Source organism: Talpa europaea (genome assembly GCF_964194135.1).
Source record: "Talpa europaea genome assembly, chromosome: 4".
Classification (NCBI taxonomy): domain Eukaryota; kingdom Metazoa; phylum Chordata; class Mammalia; order Eulipotyphla; family Talpidae; genus Talpa; species Talpa europaea.
In genome coordinates, this window is record NC_140070.1 from 61,741,749 (window position 1) to 61,765,290 (window position 23,542).

Below are 23,542 nucleotides of genomic sequence, written 5' to 3' on the forward strand. Positions count from 1 at the left end.
ATGTTCAGTTCTTTTATCCATTTTGAGTTGTTTTTGTGCATGGTGTGAGGTAGTGGTCTAGTTTCATTCTTTTGCATGTGGTGATCCAGTTTTCTCAGCACCATTTATTGAACAGACTATCCTTGTTCTATTGCATATTCTTTGTTCCTTTGTCATAGCTCAGTTGTCCATGTATGTGTGACATTATTTCTCTGTTTTCTCTTTGATTCCATTGGTCTGTGTTTGTTTATGTTCCAGTACCATACTGTTTTAATTATTATGACTTTGTAGTATAGTTTGAAGTCGAGGCATGTGATGCCTCCTTTCGCCTTCATTGTAGTCAGGAGTGCTTTGGCTATTTGAGGTTTTTGTTATTTCATATGAATTTCATCAATATTTGTTCTATTTCTTTGAAGAATGACATTGAGATTTTTATAGGCATTGTGTTGAATCTGTGAGTTGCTTTTGGTAGGATGGCCATTTTGATAATGTTAATTCTTGCAGTCCATGTGCAGGGGATGTCTTTCTGTTATTTTGTTTTGGTTATTGCCTCTTGCTATACAGAAGCTTTTTAGTTTGAAATAATCCCAGCTGTTTATCTTTCCCTTCATTTTCTTTGCTTTGGGGGATGAGTCTTTAAAGATATTTCTGAGATGTATATCATGGAGTATTTTACCTTTGTTTTCTGCTGTATTTTACTGTTTCAGGCCTTATGTTCAATTTCTTTATCCATTTTGAGTTGTTTTTGTGCATGGCGTGAGGTAGTGGTCTTTGTGTCTTCTATTTTAACAATATTTTATAAATTTCTTTGTATATGTCTTTCACCTCCTTTGTTAGGTCTATTGCCATGTATTTGATTTTTTTTTTTTTGGTACAATTGTGAAAGGGATAGTTTTTTAAATTTCTTTTTCAGACTTTGCATATGAGAAGGCAACTGATATTTTTGTGTGTTGATTTTGTATCCTGCTACCTTACTAGACTCATTAATTAGTTTTTCTGTAGGGTTTTTAGGTTTCTCTATGTATATTATCATATCATCTGAAAATAGTGATAGTTTTACTTTTTTTCTCCCTATTTGGATTCCTTGTATGACTTTCTCTTGCCTTGTTGCTCTGGCTAGGACTTCCAATATTAAATTGAAAAGCAGTGATGAGAGTGGATATCCTTGTCTTGTTCCAGATCTTAAAGGTAAGGCTTTCAGCTTTTCACCTTTGAGAATGATACTAGGTATGGGTTTGTCATATAGGCTTTTATTATGTTAAGGTATTTTCCTTCTGTCCCAAGAATTTCAAGGGCCTTCATCATAAATGGATGTTGAACTTCGTAAAATGCTTTCTCAGCCTCTATTGTTACGATCATATGTTTTTTTCTTTTTCTTTTTGTTGATGTGTTGAATTGCATTAATTGATTTTCAGATGTTGAATCATCCTTGTGCCCTTGTAATAAATCCTAGTTGATGATGGTATATCACCCTTTGGATATATTGTTGGATTTTGTTTACTAGGGTTTTATTGAGGGTTTTTGCATCAGTGTTGATTAGGGAGATTGGCCTGTAGTTTTCTTTTTTTGTTTGGTTTTGGTAGTAGTGTAATGTTGGCTTCAGAAAATGAATTTGATAGTATTTCTTCTTTTTTGATTTTTTGGTAAGAGTTTTTGTAGGACAGGCACTAATTCATCTTTGAACTTTTGGTAGAACTCATTTGTGAAACCGTCTGGTCCTGGGTTTTTGTTTATGGCAGAGCTTTGATTACTGTTTCAGTTTCATCGCTTGTAATTGCTTTGTTTAGGTATTCTATTTCTTCTTTACCCCCCTTACTTCCAGACAACTTTTATGAGGTAAACATTACTTTAATACCAAAACCAAGCAAAGACAACAGAAAGAAAGAAAACTACAGACAAATTTCCCTAATAGACAGATGCAAACTTTCTCAATAACATGTTAACAAACCAAATCCAACAGTGCATTAAGAGTATTATACATCATGACAGTATTATACATCATTATATAGGGGGATCAATACGAGGGACACAAAGGTGGTTCAACATCTGAAAATCAGTCAGCATAATTCAGCTCATCAAGAGAGGAAGATAGAAATCATATGATAATATCAATAGATGCCAAGAAAGCATTTGTTAAGATTTAACACCCATTTATGAAGAAAGCCCTTGAAAAACTAGGGATAAATGGAAAATTCCTTCAACATAATAAAGATCAAATATGACAAACCTACAGCTAACATCATTGTCAATGGTGAAAAGCTGAAAATATCCCACTGAGCTCTGGTACTGGACAAGGATGTCCTCTCTCACCACTACTATTCAACATAAAATTGGAAGTCCTAGCGAGAGTAATTAGGCAAGAGAAAGATATAAAAGGAATCCTAAATGGAAAGAAGTACGCTATCATTTGAAGACAACATGATCATTCATAATGATCATAAAGACTGCACTGAAAGACTAATTGAAACAATAAATCAGCTCATCAAAGTGGCAGCTTGTGAAATCAGTAAACAAAAATCAATGACTTTCCTATATGTGAACAGTGATCTCGAAGGAGAAATTAAGAAAACAATCCCATCACAGTATGTCAAAGAAAAAACAAAACAACCCAAAACTAAGTATGTAGGTGTAAATCTAACAAAATAGATAAAGGACCCATGCAAAGAAAACTATAAGTCATTGTTAAATGAAATAGAAGACACACAAAGAGATGGAAAGATATTCCCTGCTCATGGATCAGAATGACTAACACTGTCAAAATGGCCATCCTACCCAAAGGCTACAGTCATATCTGGAGACTGCTTTTGAGAATTTAACAGATGCCAGAAATCTCCTTGCTAGTTTTCCTAGCTGCTACAGCTTCCATTTACTAAAATTAAAAAATACAGTCTCTTTTCCCTTTGCTTTAGTAGACCTCAGTTTGTCTGTTGGTTAGCTCTGCCACTTAAAGTCCTGTTGCTTTTCAGCTAAAGGTGAAAGCATCTGTTGCATCATTCTGCTAATTCTGTATCCCAACCTTACATGGGGCCATTGGGTAAAATTGTAGACTTTTTAAGTCAAGGTGTTTATTGGATATTTTCTAAAACTAACTGAAAATAAATGTTTAAGAAAAATGAACACTTTAGAGTGATCTGTATTTGAAGAGATACTAATGTTTTGGATAGCTCTGATTTTGTAAAACAATTTTTCATTGCTGAAGTAATTTCTTTTGAAACCAGAGTAAATGTTATCAGTGTCACTAACAAGGGATTACTGCACTCCTTCGACCTCCCAAAGGCAGTTTGCTTAGAGTTCTCGCCAAAAAACACTGTCCTGGCAACATGGCAGCCTTACACGAGTAAGTATTTTCCAATTGTGAAAATATTCTGACAGGACCAGGTTAGAGGAGAGAAAAGAAAAAGTCTATAACCTTACAATAAAGTAATTAATCTTTATGATAGCATATAGTGTTTGTGAATATTTTAAATTAACAGTGAACCTTATACTCCCCAAATACAATGAGAACCTTACAATCCTCAAAAATGAAATTAATTTCAAAAGTATATAACCAATGGATAAAGAAGGAATCAACATTAACAATACAAATGACCGTCAAAAAATTTTTTTATGATGATTATCGAAATGGAAGTACAGTAGACAGCATCTAAGAAATGTGTATGGAATGACGAAGTATAGGAAATGGTGTGTTCTAACACTTTTAAGATATATGATAATACATTATATGAATATTTTATTTAGTTTTGCTTAAAAGTGAGTAATAAAATATTGTCATATGGACTTATTTTAAGAAATATTTTCTAATTATACAGAGTGTTGAATAAATATGATAATAGTTTATTTTTCAGTTATAAATATCCCAGTTTTGTTTATCCAAGAGGCATGTACCCTAATACAGGTTATTTTTTCCAAGTAAATGAAACGAATTAATTGCAAATCATAAGTGGTTTTATTTAGCTTTTGTGTGTGTGTGTGTGACCAATAGACTCAGCTTTCATAATAAGACAATTTGATCCATTTAACAGGAAGTGATGTTTAATAAGTAATTTCAAGTATTCTTAAAATCTGTAGTAATTTACTCATTTATTCTACTCTCATGGCTTTAAAGCTAGAGGGAAAAGTTGATTTAAACCAAATCTCTTATTTGATCTGTGTAATCTTATTCAATTTTTTGTAAAAATGAAATCCTTTTACTAATGTTAGGAGCTAATTACTACCCCCCCAAAAAATATTTTTATTGCAGCTGCTAAAGATGGCACAGCTGGGATACCCAACCTACAACTCTATGATGTGAAAACTGGGACATGTTTAAAGTCTTTCATCCAGAAAAAAATGCAAAATTGGTAAATAAATACTTCAAAGTACTAATTATTTGTAAAGTATTTTAAATATCTTAAGTATGTAGTATTTATTTCTCTGGTAGTGGTTTAGAAAATAACTTCATGCCAAAATCTAGATCCCTGGATTTTTGCATATGCAAATGTAAGAGTAAAAAGTTAGTCTTTCGTTTGGTATTAGAATGAAAAGGAACAATATTTTCCTATTAAGTAAATAAGCTGAATAAAACTATTAATAACTGACAAATAATATACCTTAAATAATATGTCAGAAACTTTAGCATGTTAACTTGTAGTGTTACATTTTGTCAAAATTTTTAAAAATATTTTTGCTTTTCAATGTAGGTGTCCAGCCTGGTCAGAAGATGAAGCTATATGTGCCCGAAATGTTAACAATGAAGTTCACTTCTTTGAAAACAACAATTTTAGTAAGGAAAGATTTATGAAATTATTTATGTAATTTATTATTTGCTATAAATATATAGTTTGTATTAATTTACATGGCATAGAATCTCCTACTTATGGATACTATATTAAGAATAATTGTTATATTAATTGATTTGAATGACTCAGATTTAAAAACTAATGAAATTTTATAACAAAGATTTTCTTTTATAATAGCTTTATTATCTAGTAATTGTCATTAAATGAAGACATTTTAGTACCTGTTTCTAGTTTTAAGTACTATTGAAATTCTCTGATATAATTTTTTAAAATATTATATTGTAAAGAATTTCAAACACAAAAATAGACAGCTAGTACCTATGGCCATTTACCCATTGCCAGCCCCACTCATTTGTAAATCTGTCCATCTACCATCTCTCTTACTCTACTAAAGCAAATCCCAGACATCATGTAATTTGCCTATAAATATTGCATTATGTATCTCTGAAGGTTAGGAGTCTAATCTAAATGTAGGATTCCCCCTTCTTCAGATATTGTTGCCATAGTCCACTACCATAGAACTTTGTGCTGCTTTCCTTTTTATGTTTTTGTCCCTCCCCCTTTTTAAAAACTTAACCACAATACCATTAGCACAGATTATAAATTCTAATAATTGCAAATGTTACTTTTGTGTTTTGAAAGCTTAGGATTCAAATAAGGTCCCTCACATGCGATTGAATAGTAATTTTATTTTCCCTCATTAATAATGCTCTTTTTTAATGGCTCTCAAAATTCTGTGAGAGATTTTTGGTCAAGTTGTTTATATGACATAATACCATTTTTTTTTTTTTTTTTGTTAAAAGATTTATGTATTTATTTTTTATTTATTTATACATGCACTGGGTACAGTCAGAAGCGCGGGAGGGTGAGAGAATTCACCAGAGCCAGAGCGGGGAGCAGAGCAGGCAGAAGGACCGAGGTACACTGCTGAGGGGAGCAGCGGGCGGCAGGAGAGGTCTGCGCGCCATGTGGGACCCTGCTCCGGTGGCCGGGGAGCAGCCAGGGATCGAACCGGCACTGCAGAGGCCGCGGGCAGCTTGGCAACCCAGCGCTCAACCGCTGCGCCACCGGGGAGGCCCCATAATACCAATTTTAAAAATTAATAATTTAAAACTTCCACAAACATCAAAAGACTAAGTGGTCCACAAGACCTTCTCCTTTCCTTCTAAAGATTTTACAATGCTTTGTTATCATTAATCACTCTTTTAGTATTAAACTTAAATGGTCAATTGAAATTGAGACCATTCTTCCATCACTGATTAAGACTTGGGTGGCAGATATGGGGGATAATATTTAGCAATCTGAGCTTACCTAGCAGACTTGGTGACCGTGTCATTTCCAACTGCCTTGTTATCTGTTGCTTTGATGATACCCACAACAACTGCCTGCCTCATGTCATGAGCAACAAAATGACCCAGAAGGGGGTAGTTAGAGAAGCTCACAACATACATGGCTTGCCAGGAACCACATTAACTATGGTAGCATCACTAGATTTCAGCAATTTAGGGGCCATATTCCAGTTTTTTTCCCCCATAATAACAATATTTAGCTCAACAAACTTGTAAGCAATGTGTGACTGTCCTGCACTAATTTGGCCAGGAAGGTACATTTCCAGCACTAATTTGGCCAGGAAGGTTCAGAAAAATCATCTGTGCTATAAAGCTAATAGCTTCCATTGGTGGCTCATTTTTGCTGTCACCATCCGTATATATTGCTACCATGAACATTCTTGGCAGTCACATTCTTTTTTTATTATATATATATATATAATATCATTGTTCATTTTTAAACAATGTTTGCTTTTTTCCCCCTCTCAGGTATAGTCCCCATAGACTTTCCTTCACCAGTTCACCCGTGCACCATCACCACAGTCCCCTGTGCTCCTCCCTCCCTCTCTCTGATCCCTCTCCCTCCTCCTCCCCTGCAGGATGTCTCTGGTTTATAATTGTCAGTTTTGTTGTGTTTTGTATTGTTACTGTTTTTTTCCCCTGATGTCTTATTTGGTTCCCCTATATTCCTCCTATAAGTGAAACCATCCAAATATTTTTCTTTTTCCTTCTGGCTTATTTCACTGAGCATAATTCCTTCTAGCTCCATCCATGTTGCTGCAAATGGCATTGAGTATCTTTTTTTTTATTGCTGAATAGTACTCTATTGTGTGTATACACCACATCTTCTTGATCCAGTCATCTATTTTGGGGCATTTGGGTTGTTTAACCTATTGTAAATAGTGCTGCAATAAACAGGGACATGTTTTTGTGTCCTTTGGGTAGATCCCTAGGAGTGGAATTGCTGGGTCATATGATAGCTCCATTTTTAGTAGACTGAGGAACTTCCAGACAGCTTTCCATAGTGATTGGACCAGTTTTCACTCCTACCAGCAAGGTAGGAAAGTTCCTTTTTCACTATATCCTTGCCAGCATTTGTTGTTGCTAGTTTTTTTAATGTGTGCCATTCTTACTGGTGGTATCTCATTGTGGTTTTGATTTGCATTTCCCTGATTATCAGGGATGTTGAGCGTTTTTGCATATGCCTGTTGGCCATTTGCATTTTCCTCATTGGAGAATTGTCTTTTAAGTTCTTCTGCCCATTTCTTAACTGGATTGTTTACTTTGTTCTTGCTGAGTCCTTTGAGCTCTTTGTTTATCTTTGTGATCAGTACCTTATCAGTTATATGGAGTGCCAAGATTTTTTCCTAATTAGTGGGGTGTCTCTTTGTTTTGGTTAGTGTCCCTTTTGCTATACAGAAGCTTTTCAGTTTGAGGTAATCCCAGGTGTTTATCTTTTCCTTGACTTTCTTTGCTTTGAGTAATGGGTCTTTAAAGATGTTACTGAGATGTATGTCTTGTAGTGTTTTTCCTATATTTTCTTCTATATATTTTATGGTTTCAGGTCTTATGTCCAGTTCTCTTATCCATTTTAAGTTGATTTTTGTGCACAGTGAGAGGTAGTGGTCTAATTTCATTCTTTTTGCATGTGGTGAGCCAGATTTCCCAGCACCATTTATTGAACAAACTGTCCTTGTTCCATTGCATATTCTTTGCTCTTTTGTCTAAGATTAGTTGTCCATATATGTGTGGCTTTATTTCTGGGCTTTCTTTTTGGTTCCATTGATCTGTGTGGACAGACGCATTCTTGACATTAAGTTCACATTGTTCCCAAGAAGATCTTCACTCAAAACTTCATGGTGGGCCTCCCCGGTGGCGCAGCGGTTGAGCACTGGGTTGCAAAGCTGCCCGCAGCCTCTGCGGCACCGGTTCGCTCCCCGGCTGCTCCCTGGCCAGAGGATGGTCCCGCATGGCGCGCAGACCTCTCCTGCCGCCTGCTGCCCCCCCTGACAGTGTACTTCGGTCCTTCTGCCTGCTCTGCTCCCCACTCTGGCTCTGGTGAATTCTCTCACCCTCCCGCCCTTCTGACTGTACCCAGTGCTTGTATAAATAAAATCTTTAAAAAAAACTTCATGGTGCATTTCAACAGACTTCAATTGTAACATTGACTGAAGCAAAGGTGACCACTGTGGCAGGTTGAATACCCTAGTCTCAACTCAACCCAATTGGGCAGACTGAGTACCACCAATTTTTTGGCCCGCTTGGGGTGAAGGTGGGGAAGAGGGGTTTTGTAAGCACAAGGGCTTGTCTGGTGGATAAGTTGGTGGCATAACGCAACCCAGAGTGTCCAGCAATGTGGGTCCACTGGCTTTGTCATCTTTGTGAGTGACTTTCCAGTCCTTGAAGCAAGGACAGCACAGTCAACCTGAGATGCATCATATTTTTTGATTGTCTGTGTCTTGGGGCATCGATGATGGTTATATAATACTTGCTAGTCTCGAATTTCCACAGGGAGATATTGATAGTGATTCCACAATCATGCACAACTTTTGTTTATTCAGTATCCAGATACTTGGAGGAGCTTTTTGCCGTCTCAGCAACCTCCTCCTCAAATTTTTGATGGTTCTTTTGTCAATCCTATTGTGTTTATAGATTAGATGATCAGTAGTGGTAGACTTGTCTGAATCAACATGTCCAATTACTATATTGACCTGAGTCTTTTCCTTTCCCATTTTGGCTTAGTTTAACTGTGGCTTCAGGACACCCATGTTTTGGCAGCAAACTCATTGTGAAAAGCAATTAATTAGTCTTCTAAAAGTGTCTTTTAAGCTATATGTCCTCTCTCTGTTTTTCCCCCCACCCTTGTAATTTATTATTTACAAAACAAGGCTACTTATAAATTTTCCCATAGTTTGAATTTTGCTATTATTGTCCATTCTGTAATTTAACATGTTCATCTCCACCCTGTAAATAGCTATCTGGATCTAGAGTTAGCCTCACATTCTTTTTTGGGGAGCAAGAATTTTGTGAGGGCAAGACAGCATCATAAGGCAGTGCTTCTTAAGAAGTATGTCTTTAGTATTTAAGGTTAACTGACATTAATGCCTGTTGCCTAGATCCATTTTTTCTTTTTTTTTGTGAACATACATTTTTTTAATGGAGTGCCATTATTTTATATCCTTGTTGATTTTTTTCACAATATAGGATTTCTCCTTCACTTGTGGTTACCATAGTTCTCCCACCACCAAAGCACAAATAATTTTCCTCCATAGTCCATTGTGCTCTCTACTCCCACACTACCACTCCTTTTTCTCCCCCCTCTCTCTCCCCTTTCCCTTAACCCCTCCTGAATGTCTTCGATGTATGATCAACTTTCAAGGGTCAGCTTTAAAGTGTTATCTTTGTCTAATCCTTTGTTTGATTTCTCTGTGTTTCACATGTAAGTGAAACCATCCAGGACATATTGTTCTCATTTCATGAGTGGTTACACATTGATGATTTTTTAATTCCCCCTCATTTGTTAGCTGTACTTCTTCTATAAAGAACCCTCCCCCTCTTAAAATCTGTTAGGTTGCCTAGTGATACCAGTTATATAGGAAAGGAATAATATTCATTCCCTTCATCACCTTTGAGGTAATGAGTTCTTTCTCTTGTGACCTTCATTGCAGCCATATGTATTTAAACATATGTGATGTGTTCAATCCATTGTAATTATTCTTTGTATTGATGCCCAAATATTTACCCTTGATCAATTAATCTTTAATGACTTCTTTATATAGTAAGCAAGCCAGTCTGGGATTATCTTGTCTATTTTCTATCTTATACTGAGAATCAACCAATTCCCTAAGAGACTCTAATTCTTTTTAGTGGAAAATAGTATTTAAAGACCACAATGTGGTACACATGTAAGGGGTTATCATTGCTACTGCATTGATCATTGTTTCTAGGCTCTTCTTATTCTTTTTTCTGTTACATCTGTTTTGCCTTTTGCCAAAACCAAGAATCCAGGTTTTCTGGGATGCCAGGGGTGATAGTTAATTATCCATTTGCTTTGCCCCACATTAACCATATAGCAATCTTAGAATAGCAACACCAACAGTAACAACATAACATAATTAGCAAAAGTAATTTGAAAGAAAAATGTTTGCAGTGCCTTTTGTCCTTACAGTATCCCATTAGTGAACTGTGTACTTTTAAGCATATTAGAGTAGAATAGGAATTGGTAACTGTTCACATATACCAATGGTGGCATAACGCAACCCAGATTTGAGCACCTATCATATTACCTAACACCATTTACTTTTTTTCAAGGCACAATTGCAAACAAACTGCATTTGCAAAAAATCAGTGATTTTGTGTTATCACCTGGACCTCAACCATACAAGGTAATTGCTGTTTTAATTTGTTCATGTGGGATATTATGAGATTAAATTTTTTCCTACTTTTTAGTGGCTGTAAAAACTGTCTTAGTTTATATGCTTAAGAAAATTAATGTTTCATGTCTGTATATCTCAGGTGGCTGTCTATGTTCCAGGAAGTAAAGGTGCACCTTCATTTGTTAGATTATATCAGTACCCCAACTTTGATGGACCTCATGCAGCTTTAGCCAACAAAAGTTTTTTTAAGGCTGATAAAGTTACAATGCTATGGAATAAAAAAGGTATGATAAATATTTTATCTCTCATTTTGTTTACCAAGTATTAATCTAGACTAATGTTCCTATGCATTGAGAAAAGAGTCTCATTGTTTTCTTAATTTTTGTTTTAAGTCTAATTAAAGTTTTTACTGTTATAGCTACTGCTGTGCTGGTAATAGCTAGTACAGAGGTTGACAAGACAGGAGCTTCTTATTATGGAGAACAAACACTGCACTACATTGCAACAAATGGAGAAAGTGCTGTCGTGCAATTACGTGAGTATTCTAGCATGTCTTCCTTTGATTAAAAACAATGTTAGCAAAAAATACTTAAGTCATAAAAATGATATGATCTAAATTCTTGTTTAAGTACTAGAACTCCTGTGTTGTATTAACCTTTAAAGATACAATTTCTCCTAACTAAAAACTTAAAGTTATCCCCAAATATACCTTAATTTGACAGACTCCATTAATTAATTTAGTTATTCCAACATTTTAATAGGAAACTTGTGACTGTAAAAGAGCATTTTAGTACCTTTTTTGGAGCTTGTTAACTTGATAGCAAGTTGATATAGGGAGTTTAACACTAGCTTCAAAACTGAAAAATGTTACCATTTCATCTTTTGTTTTGATGACCTAAATTAACTGTAAAATAATAGTTTTAAAATTCTAGCAACTCCCTAATTTTTTTCATTTTCAATTAGATATGCGAAAATAAGGTAAATCTTTTCATTACAAAACACTGTATTCCAGTAAAGTTAGAAACATTGCAATGATGACTCTGCTTCCCACTATTGGTTAACATTCTGAAAGACAGTAGAAATGATTTGAAAAGTGTACAGTTTTGGAGGAAAAAAATAGAATCATCTCTGCTCACATAGATGAAGTCACAGAATAAGCAACTCCTATTTAAAAATATGTCAAAGGGGCCTCCCCGGTGGCGCAGCGGTTGAGCGCTGGGTTGCGAAGCTGCCTGCGGCCTCTGCGGCGCCGGTTCGATCCCCGGCTGCTCCCCGGCCACTGGAGGAGGGTCCCACATGGCATTCAGACCTCTCCTGCCGCCCGCTGCTCCCCTCAGCAGTGTACTTCGGTCCTTCTGCCTGCTCTGCTCCTCTGGTGAATTCTCTCACCCTCCCGCGCTTCTGACTGTACCCAGTGCATGTATAAACAAAACAAACAAACCAGCAAACAAATAAATAAAGCATGCCTCTATAAATAAATAAATAAATAAAAATATGTCAAAGGAAACAATACATATAAGACAATAAAAATCAAATATATGTAACTGATGGAAAGAAAACTTAAAATTTATGAGACAGACTATGACCCTTTAATAAGAATTTTATAAAGATGTCATTTCTTTCCAAATTCATTTAAAAATTAAAGTGCCAGTTGATTTTTTTTGTTGTTGTTTTCTTATTGGTTCATTTTTTATAGTAGATAAGTTGGTTCTTAAGTTGATACTCAAAAATAAACATGGGGCCTCCCCTGGTGACGCAGGCGGTTGAGTGCCGCACTGTGAAGCTGTCCGCAGCCTCTGCAGCGCCAGTTCGATCCCGGCTGGCCAGCGAGGGTCCCACAGGGCGCAGACCTCTCCTGTCTCGCCTGCTGCTCCCCTCAGCAGTGTATTTTAGTTAGTCTGCCTGTTCTGTTCCCCGCTCTATCTCTGGTGAACCCTCTTTCACCCTCCCGTGCATCTGGTCTGTACCCCGGTTCTTGTATAAATAAATAAAGAAATCTAAAAAAAAAAAGAAAGAAAGAAAAGAAAAGTAAACATGGAGGAATGTTTTGAAAACTTTGGGGAAAAAAGAACAGGGCAAGGGGAATTTTGATACCACTGGATATTAAAATGTAAAGATGTAAAGCAGTTATAATTAACAGTTTGGTTCTGACTTAATGGATATAATGGATAGACAAAATAATAGAGTAGAATCCCAATTAAATCTATGCTTCCGTAGCCATTAATATATAAAGTCAATATCTGAACCAAGGTGGGGGACATATTGAAAACATTTAATATATGGTTTGGGGACAAGTGGTTAGCTATTTGGAACAAAAAGTAAATATTGCTAATCTTTAAGTGGAGAATTTTTTCCTTAATCTTAAAGTAGGGAAATCTTAAAAGTGGAATTTTTTCCTAATCTTAAAAGTGAAGAAAAAAATAAAGGAAAATGATAAATTTGAACAAATGAAAATTGGAGGAGTCTAGTATTGTGACAGTTAAGACGACAGATTCACCTCCTACATAATCTCACAATTAAATTGCAATAGAACAAAATCAGTAGCCTCTGAAAGAAAAACATGTAACTACAGTATACTTGAGGAACAACACTCTGTAGAAAAGGCATAGTAAAAACTGGGATTGAACTGTGTTTACAGTGATAATAGGGAAGTAGAACCCTCAAATGGGAGGAGCAACTTATGTGCCCCTATACTTACAGAAGCAGTGGTGCATGCCTTCATCAGGGACTTTAGAGATCTAGCAGTGTTCCGGGTGCATAGAATTGCCATCTGGGAAGTAAGTTGAACTATTGAGTAACTATAGGAGCAGGTATAAAGAATGATGATTACTGACTTGGGCCAGAAGCTCCCAATATAGAACAACTGACCAGGTTGAACAGCCCAGACCAGGTTGGATCACCTGTGTTTCCTCATAGAGGAGGCTATTACTTGAAGCCCAGGAATAGGATGTTCAAAACACCTGCTACTTTCTCTTCCCAGGACTGACACCAAGAAAACAAAAGAACACTTTCATTAATCAGGGTTTTTAAGCACCTGTCTTAAAGAGCAGAAACCCTAGCATAAGGCTCTGTAAAAAAAGAAAACAACTCCTAGTTTGCAAATCTGTGATAATTATAGTCAGTGCTACATCCAGTGTTCAAACATAGCCTAATGGTGGAAACTGACATGAGGCACTTAAACTGAGGCGGGACCTAGAGGAGGGGAGCACTTTTGATCCCCACCACATAACTGTACCTGCAATAGGGTAGGAAGCTTATTAAATCCCTGATGCTCACTAAAGTTGACCCTTTGGTACCCTGCTGTCTAGGTTCTTTCTACTTTTTACCCCTTGCTAGTACCAGTTCTCTGATCACTTCAATAGGTGGAAAGGCATCAGTCTGAAAGTCTATCTCATAAAAACCAATAGAAATTGAAAATGAACAGACAGATGCTGGAGCAAAAAATCCTGAGAAGAATCTAAGTCCGGTAATACTACATGACATGACTAAAGGGAAGTTGAAGCTAACAGTTATAACAAAGCTAATGGAACTCAAAAAACAACAGGCACATGAAATAATAGACTAACAATAAAGACTATAAATAAATAAAGACTAACAATAAAGACAGCTGCAACTAGAAGTAATGGATCTCAGAAATACTGTAACTGAATTAAAAAATATAATTGAGAGCTTCAAAACCAGACAAATGCAAACAATGGAGAGAATTAGTAAGCACAAAGGCACAATGTTGGAGAACACAAATAGGAGAACAGAGAAAAAAGAATTTAAAAATGAAAATAGTGTAAGACCCTTTGGTATACCCTAAAGAGAAATAATATCCATATCATGGGGATCTCAAAAGAATAAGAGACAGAAAAAAGTATAGAAAATATATTTAAAGAATTTCTGAAAGCCATCTCAATCTAGGAAATGAACCATACATTGTGATCCAAGAAACCCAGAGAGTTCCAAACAAAATAATACCAAACACACACGAAGACACATTATAATAAATCTTGATAGTCAATGACGAGGATGAAATACTAGAAAACATCAAGAGTATAAAGGGTAACCTATAAGGGAATAGCATTCTTACTATCAGCAAACTTTTCAGTAGAAAGACTATAAGCCCAAAGAGAATTTCAGGGGATATTTAAAATACTTAAAGAGAAAGATTCCTCGCCTAGAATTATTTACCTGTAAGATTAACATTCAAGACAAAAGAAAGGATAAGGAGCTTCATTAAAAAAAAAAAATAACAAAATGACAATGAACACTTATTTTTCAGTAATCACTTTAAATGTAAATGGCCTGAATTCATTAATCAAAAGGTGTAAAGTAACTGGATTTCAAAAAAATTTTCAATCTTCTTTTATAAGAAACCTATCTTACCAAAAAAGACAAGCAGACTTAAAGACTAGAAGACAATCCTGCAATGGCAATCAAAAAAAGTCAGAAACAGCTATACTTACATTGTAGATAATAAACCTTCTATTAAAAAATGGTAGTAGGGCCTCCCTGGTGGCATAGGGGTTAGACACAGCGCTGTCAAGCTGTTGTCAGCCACTGCAGCATGAGTTCGTTCCCCAGCCAGGGAGCTAACCCACATGGTGCAGCAGACCTCTCCTGTCTCGCCTGCTGCTTCCCTCAGCAGTGTATTTCAGTAGATCTGCTTGTTCTGCTCCCCATTCTGTCTCTGGTGAATCCTCTTGCCTTCCCTGCTCCCCATACCTCTGGCCTGTACCCCAGTTCTTGTGTACATAAATAAAAGTCTTTACAAAGTAAAAAATAAATTAAAAAAATAAAAAACTAGTAACAAGCACTATAAATCAGAGATATTCTGCAGGGCATGAGGAGGCAGAAGGATCAAAACGGGAGGGCAGAACACAAGGCACTATGACGAGGGTCTATGGGTGAATTGGTGGTAGGAATTCTGTGGGGACTAAACCTGAGAGGAGAAAGCAAACATTGTACAAAAATGAACAATGATATATATACAAATAAATATTATATGTTAAAAAATTAAAAAGGGTAGTAAGTATTATGATTAAAGACAACGTATGTATGGACCAAATGATGTAGCACCAAGATACTAATGGAACGAAAAATAGATATTGACAGCAGTAATAGTAGGGGATTTAAATATTCCATTTACAGCTATCGACAGATCAGTACTCTTAAATGAGCTGGACCGAATGGGTTTAACTAACATCTACAGACCACTCCACCCCAAAACTGTTGCATATACATTTATTTTCAAATACACATGAACATTTTCAAGACTGGATCTTATGTTGGGACATGAGTCATTTGTGTCCCAACTACAAAGATTGAAATTGAATATATAAGAATTACAATTTATACATTGGGAGAAGAAAGATTCCATAAATCAAGCAAAATAAACAAAAGTGGGGGATATTGTTTAGACAGACAGTGAATGCCTATATCAAGTAAATTTCAATAGAAAACCAGTAACTGGAGAGGAAAATTTTTGCTTGGGATGTAAAAATTAGTCCACACAAAAGGAAATGAGATTATGTATAAATATATTAAATGGTTCTTAAATTAGAATAAAAGAAATAGGAAAACAAGATTGGCAAATATGAAAACATGGAACAACAGTATGAGTAAACATAAGGAGAAATCTGTTCTATCAAAAATATTGCTATTGGGCCTCCCCGGTGGCGCAGCGGTTGAGCGCTGGGTTGCGAAGCTGCCTGCAGCCTTTGCTGCGCCGGTTCGATTCCCGGCCACAGGGCGAGGGTCCCACATGGCATAAATAAATGAATGAATGAATAAATAAATCTTTAAAAATATATATATATTGCTATTGTGGGCCTCCCCAGTGGCGCAGCGGTTGAGCCCTGGGTTGCGAAGCTGCCCGCAGTCTCTGCAATGCGGGTTCGATCCCCGGCCACCAGGAGAGGGTCCCACATGGCGCGCAGACCTCTCCTGCCACCCGCTGCTCCCCTCAGCAGTGTACTTTGTCACTCTGCCTGTTCTACTCTCCGCTCTGGCTCTGGTGAATTCTCTCACCCTCCCGTGCCTCTGACTGTACCTACTGCTTGTATAAAAAAATAAATAAATCTTTAAAATATATATATATATATTGTAAGCTAAGCTATGGAAACAACCCAAATGCCCCAAAATAGATGACTGGATCAAGAAGATGTGGTATATATATACAATAGAATATTACTCAGCAATCAAAAAAGATAACCTCATGCAGTTTGCAGCAACATGGATGGAGCTAGAAGGGATCATGCTCAGCGAAATAAGTCAGAAAGAAAAAAAAAAAAATACTGCTATGGTCTCACTCATAGCAGGAATTTAGAAAACCTAAATAAGGAACCAGGAAAAAGACTAATTAATACAAAGTAAAAAAATCAACAAGCAACTATAAACCAGAGACACTACTGGGAGAGGGGAGGGGAGCGAAGGGAAGGGGAGAGGAAGACATAGGGTCAAAATAAGGGGCAGTGCAATTGTATGGGGCATGTAACCAAAATGAAAATGCATACATTGTGCAAAAATGAAAAATGATGTAAGAATATTAATTTTAAAAAAATAGTTCAAAAGAAAATATTGCTATTGTAAATGGGTACAATTTCTCTGAATGGCATTTTGGTGGTACATCATGAAGTAAATGTATGTATGCTTTGACCTGGCAATTTCACTCCTACAGTTTTATTTGTGTACACTCAGCAGTGGAAGGGGATACCTATACAGCATGGTTAGTAGTGGAATGAAGCACAGCTGAAAAAGGAGAAAGATTTCGTGCTTATATGGGAAAATCTCAAAACTAGACTATTAAATGAAACAACAGAGATCTAGAACTTTGTTTTGTATATTTGTGTGTGTTTAAGAAAAGGATGCTTAATTTCAACAGAAATAATCTTAAAGGCTATGCAAGACATAAATGGAGGTTACCTTTGTGTTTGTCTTTTGCATAGCTTTTATTTTTATTATAATTATAATATAAATATAATTAAAATTGTATTTTTATTTTTACTATAATGTACATATAGTCATTATCTCTTCCCATAAAAACTAGTTTTGTCTGTTAATAACCTACTATGAACCTGTATTGCCAAAATGTTCATAAAAAATTAAGATTCATTAATGAGTCTTAAATTTATGTTTATATATGAATGTCCATAGTATTTTATGTAAAAATATTTTACTATGAACATGCTTTGAAAATTTTGGATTTTTTTTTTTGCTGTATGATGTGTTTATGAGTTTTATGTGATTATAACCTACGAATCTACCGATAAATAGTTCTTTGTTGCTAATTTGGGTTTTATGTGTTTTTGTTTCTGTTTTTTAGCAAAAAATGGCCCCATTTATGATGTAGTTTGGAATTCTACTTCTACTGAGTTTTGTGCTGTTTATGGTTTCATGCCTGCCAAAGCAACAATTTTCAACTTGAAATGTGATCCTGTGTTTGACTTTGGAACTGGTCCTCGTAATGCAGCCTACTATAGCCCTCATGGACACATATTAGTACTAGCTGGATTTGGGAATCTGAGGGGACAAATGGAAGTATGGGATGTTAAAAACTACAAACTTATTTCTAAACCACTGGCCTCTGATTCTACATATTTTGCTTGGTGCCCAGATGGCGAGCATATTTTGACAGCCACATGTGCTCCCAGATTACGTGTTAATAATGGGTACAAGATTTGGCATTATACTGGCTCTGTCTTACACAAGTATGATGTGCCTTCAAATGCAGAATTATGGCAGGTTTCTTGGCAGCCATTTTTAGATGGAATATTTCCAGCAAAAACAATAACTTACCAACCAGTTCCAAGTGATGTACCTAGTGAAGAACCTAAAGTTGCAACAGCATATAGACCCCCAGCTTTAAGGAATAAACCAATCACCAATTCTAAACTGGTATGTAAAGTTTTATCACTTTGGTAGGAAATGATTTTTCAGTGTATGGGGTTCTATAGACTTTTCTTATACATATTCTTGTGTTACTTAGTAACAGTGTTACAGGGCAGAGAGAGGGGCACCCCAAGACCCCAAACCTGCTTGCTCTAAATATGTTCTGCCATTTGTTGCATCAAGACAAAACCTAGTCTGGTGCATAAGACCTTTAATGGAAAGGAACTTTGATATAATTACTTTGCACCAAAGAGAAGGGAGAGAATATAGTTTCCAAATCAAGCACCCAAAGTTACCCATCACCTCATGAGTAAAGCCCAGCCAAACAAGGGTTGACCCAAAAGAGGACTGAGGCCTGATAGCCTGCCACAAGCCTAAGCCACCTCCTGGTGGGGCCCCATAGGAAAGGGATAGAAGGGGCCAGACAAGTCTGGAAGGAAAAGAGCAAAATCAAAACCAAGATAAAAGGGCCTCCCTGGTGGCGCAGGGGTTAAGACGCAACCTATGAAGCAATCCGCAGCCACTGCAGCATGAGTTCGACTCCCGGCCGGCCAGGGAGAAACCCACATGGCTGGACAGACCTCTCCTGTCTCCCCACTGCTCCCCTCAGCAGTGTATTTCAGTCCATCTGCTTGTTCTGTTTCCCACTCTGTCTCTGGTGAATTCTCTCACCCCTGCATCTCTGGCCTGTACCCCAATTCTTGTATAAAAATAAATCTTTAAAAAAAAAAAAAAACCAAGATAAAAGCTGGCATTGTTAACCTCCCCACAGGTCTCACCCACATCTGTTTCGACCAGTCCAAGACCAAGAAACAAGCCTAACTTCTTCACATCTCTCTCTGCTCCATGTGCCTCCTCCAGGTCTCCTTCTTGCTCTCTATCCTTTTTCCTTCCTTCTCCAGTCTCCTTTCCAGCTTCTTCTCCTTTCCCTGCTTGGTTCCATCCTTCCTTGTGTGGGGCAGGGAACCTGGAACCTCCCTGCTTTCTTGGGGACCACCCTGTATAACAACAGTAAGATAGAAACACTAGGCTAGAAGTCATGGAGAATCTACTGCTGAAAATGGCAGCAGCTAATACTAAGTTGCCAAAATAGTTAATTTGAAACAGTTCACATCTTAAGTCTTTGAGAAAGATAATGGAATTGCTATACTGGCTTTGTAGATGGTTCAAATTCAAATGCCTGTCAGGCTAGGCTGGTAATGTTAGCAATGGAGTCTAGAGAGAATACAAAAGGGAAAAATCATGCCATCTTTAAAGATAATGACAGTTACAAAGCAGTTACTGATTGTTAGTGGGAGATTTTAGGCCCAGTTAGCCGAAATATTTGGTTATTCAATATAACACAAGTGTGGATGTTTATGTAAAGTTTTTCAATTTTCGAAACACTGTTGGTCAAGCAAAATGCATTTGTCCTTGGACCATGGTTTCCCCACCTCTGTTATAAAGTTCTGACCACCAAATTTTGACCTGCATTAAACAGTTGTCTTTCAGAGCTCAGGGGAAATCATTTATTAATAACCTGGGTTTCCGTAATGATGTTTTAAGAAGTAAAGTTTCTTTGTAAGAATGAAGAACAATATTTTGGTATTGTTAGAAAGATGATTATATAATAGGCATATACTGGGACTATTTCAAGTAAAATTAATACTTTTTCAAAGGATAAAATTCTATACCTCCCGTGTGCCACATCTCACCCCCACAAAAGCAAAAACAAGATGTAGCATTGGTCTGTAACTTCCTGACCTCATTGAAATCTTGTTTAAACATTTTTTGTTGCATTGTTATTTAGTAAAATATATGAAACTAATATAAGAAATTGAACTCTGTTTATGACATTTATATTTAGATCAAAAAAGGACATAGTAGTCTTTGGTTTTATCCAGTGCTGAAAATTTCTTTACCTAAGTAGAAGCAGAAGCAGCCTCTTTCATCCTACTTTGTAACTGAGTAATGTAACACAAAAGGAAGAAATTCTGAATTATATTTTTTTCACTAAACCATAAAACTAGTTTGTTTTGATGGAGGGGAGAGAATTAATTTAGAAGGATAATACTTTGACAATGGTGATACAAATCTAGGAACTTCTTAAAACTGTATTTTTTAACATTTACGATTTTAGCTAAATTTTTGCTTCTTTATGTGATTTGATGACTGTGATCCAAATAGATTCTATCATTTTAATTGGAGAAACCATATGTCAACAAATGAGAATTTTTTTTTTTTATCTAATTCCAGAAATAAGCCAAATAGCAAAGAAAATGCTGTCAAACTACTAGAAACAAAAGCAGTCTGGTCTATAACTTCATAAAGTAGGAGGGTTAAATAGTGGGAATGGGAAAAAAAGGTGTTATTTTATAAGTAAAAATTTATATATAAATTATACTTAAGAAGTATTCCTTGCCTTTCCAAAAACCTTTACTTTTATAATGTGTTCATCAGAGCAGTCCCAAAATACTTAATATAACTGAAGATACAGATTTCATTAATAAAGATGAAATTGTGTGTAATGGGCACATAATACTAAAGTCAGAAATGTATTCATAATCCATAGCAGCTATGTCATTTGTTTTCTTTTTTTGGTCTAAAAGTCTGCCAGTGAACACATGATGCTTGTGAGTATAGAAGAAACTTGTGACTCATCCTTTCATTGTGTTATTTGTAGTTGCTTTGTTATATTTTGAAGATCTCATCAGTAGAAACTTTTACAGTCAAAGCAAGAGCTGCTATTGAAATTTTCATGTATAGAACAAATATTCAGCAATTAGTATATCTTATTGCATGCAATTAAAAAAGAGGCTTGCCCTCCATATTTATTCTATAGTTGTGGGTTGTCATATATTCCATTGATTCAAGTAGTGTGTATACACACAGAACTCTAATGACTTTTGAAACATTTAATGCACCTACTATTATAAAGTAACTTCATAATAATAGTTTCTTAATTACTATTATTTACTCCTCTTGTTTGAACTTTGTTAATTCCTTTATGGTACTTATAAATACAGTACATATATAAGGTTTAGTACTCAAGAAAGTTCATGAATATTGGGTTCTTTTGATGTACTGAGTATGAGAAAGTCTTAGAGATAGTTAACACTAAGGTAATAGCAATGTAGAGAAAAATTAATAAGGAGATGAATCTGATAAGTTGTATGAGTTATATGTTTCCTAAAAGCCACTCTGGAGATAATTTAGACTAACGCTTTAGTTTTTTCAGGTTTATTAAAGTATAATTGTCATATAAAATTGTAAGATATTGAAATTGTATATCACCATGATTTGATACACATATACATTGTGAAAAGATTCCCCCCAGATAGTTAATCAAGACATACATCACCTAATATATTTTATTTTGTGTGTGTGACCCTGTACTTAATTCACTCGCTTTCTGTTGGGAGTGACTATATCAATAACTGATGATGGAAATGATTGTTTTCATTGTATGATTATATCTGACTCTTCATTATTTTAATCATGATTTCTTAGTTGCACAGTTATTTATCCCTTCCTGATTGATTTATTTCTGATAGTCTATTTTAGTTTTCTTCACTTGCTTTGATTCTAAAATTTTCTGATCTGTTATTTTGCAAATAAAGATCTAACAAGTAATTCTTTTTATAACAAAAACAAATGACTCGCAGTAGTCAGATCCAAAGGAAATCAGAAGAAGCTATTGTTGGTATCTAATTTCATAAGAATCATGTGTCAATAGTAAGTAATAAGAAAAATTCTATTGTTTAAACAAAAGTGAAGTGGGGCCTCCCCGGTGGCGCAGCGGTTGAGCGCTGGGTTGCGAAGCTGCCCGCGGCCTCTGCAGCGCCGATTCGATCCCCGGCTGCTCCCCGGCCACCGGAGGAGAGTCCCACATGGCGTGCAGACCTCTCCTGCCGCCCGCTGCTCCCCTCAGCAGTGTACTTCGCTCCTTCTGCCTGCTCTGTTCTCCGCTCTGGCTCTGGTGAATTCTCTCACCCTCCCGCGCTTCTGACTGTACCCAGTGCATGTATAAACAAAAGCAAACAAATAAAGAAAGAAAGAAAACATGCCTCTATATAAAAAAATAAATAAATAAATAAATAAACAAACAAAAGTGAAGTGAATTGCACCAGCACTGATATAATTGAAAGGTATAATATACATTACATATATATGTAGTACATATATGTCATATCCTCATTAAATCTACTTTAGAGTGTGCCTACTACTGAGAGTTCGCAATTTTCTTTGGCAATGATTTTAAAATAAATTTAATAAGTTTATTCCATACTAGCAAAAATATACAATTTGGTGTGTATGTTTTTAAAAACGAATTTCATTTCAGAATCATTTATTTTATGTTTTCATAGCACGAGGAGGAACCACCTCAAAATATGAAACCGCAACCAGGGAAAGATAAGCCGTTATCAAAAACAGCCCTTAAAAATCAAAGGAAGCATGAGGCAAAGAAAGCTGCAAAGCAGGTATTTGGAGAACTAATTGCTATTAGGGAATTAAAGTTAAATACCTAGAATGTCTTTCTTTTGTTTTTGCCTATGAGTTACTAAATAATCCTGTATACATACTGGACAATATGTGTGTGTCTTTGGGGAGGTGGGGGACTGGGAACTGAGGAAACGATCTGAATTTAAAACCTGAAACTTTAATGGGATTATGTTATTTTGTATGTTATTTTGGTGAAACCTGTGTGAAGTGGTATAATTTGCTTTCTTGGAAACATGATTTTTAAAAGACTGGAAATTTCATGATGGTATCTTATTACTAACAGGATTATTCAACTGGGACTCTAAATCCAGTAATACTCAAACAATGGAATTATTCTAAAATAATCTTTTAAATTATTTTCTAGTTGAAAAAACACACCAGTGTAATTACTGACAAATTGTGATTGTGTATGGTGATAGTGAGATGAGTGGGACTGGAAATGCCTGGTTAGAATTCATGGTGACCACATTTCTAAGATTCAGGGAGTTTTTCTTATTGGTAATGCTTGAATTTTGACATTTCTGGATTGTTTCTGTGTTTTAGTAGGCAGTTCCTATTTTAAGGTTTAGAATTACATTATACAACCATAGTCTGCTGAAATCTGGACTTTAAAGGAAATCATTGTCTTCTTTTGTATTTTATCTCTAGAAATATCCTTAAATAATTCAGGTTTATGTCATTCCAAATATAATGATCTGTTCCATCTATTAGATTTGTATAAAAA

The 23,542-nt window shown here is 35.8% G+C and overlaps 1 protein-coding gene across 6 annotated transcripts in view; it reads left to right on the forward strand.

Annotated features, from left to right (window-relative positions):
- EIF2A (eukaryotic translation initiation factor 2A) overlaps positions 1-23,542 on the forward strand; it is a gene marked incomplete at its 5' end in the record, with an annotated part of 40,784 nt that overhangs the window by 8,947 nt on the left and 8,295 nt on the right. For 2 of the 6 annotated variants that reach the window (XM_084231555.1, XM_084231552.1), the window contains 8 exons: positions 3,198-3,316; positions 4,220-4,319; positions 4,659-4,741; positions 10,397-10,470; positions 10,601-10,745; positions 10,880-10,996; positions 17,771-18,342; positions 22,683-22,796. In XM_084231555.1, the coding sequence (XP_084087681.1) occupies positions 3,198-3,316; positions 4,220-4,319; positions 4,659-4,741; positions 10,397-10,470; positions 10,601-10,745; positions 10,880-10,996; positions 17,771-18,342; positions 22,683-22,796 (1,324 nt within the window). Of the gene's footprint in view, positions 1-3,197; positions 3,317-4,179; positions 4,320-4,658; positions 4,742-10,396; positions 10,471-10,600; positions 10,746-10,879; positions 10,997-17,770; positions 18,343-22,682; positions 22,797-23,542 lie in introns of all 6 variants that reach the window. The other 4 variants (XM_084231550.1, XM_084231551.1, XM_084231554.1 and 1 more) reach the window with 4 other exon arrangements.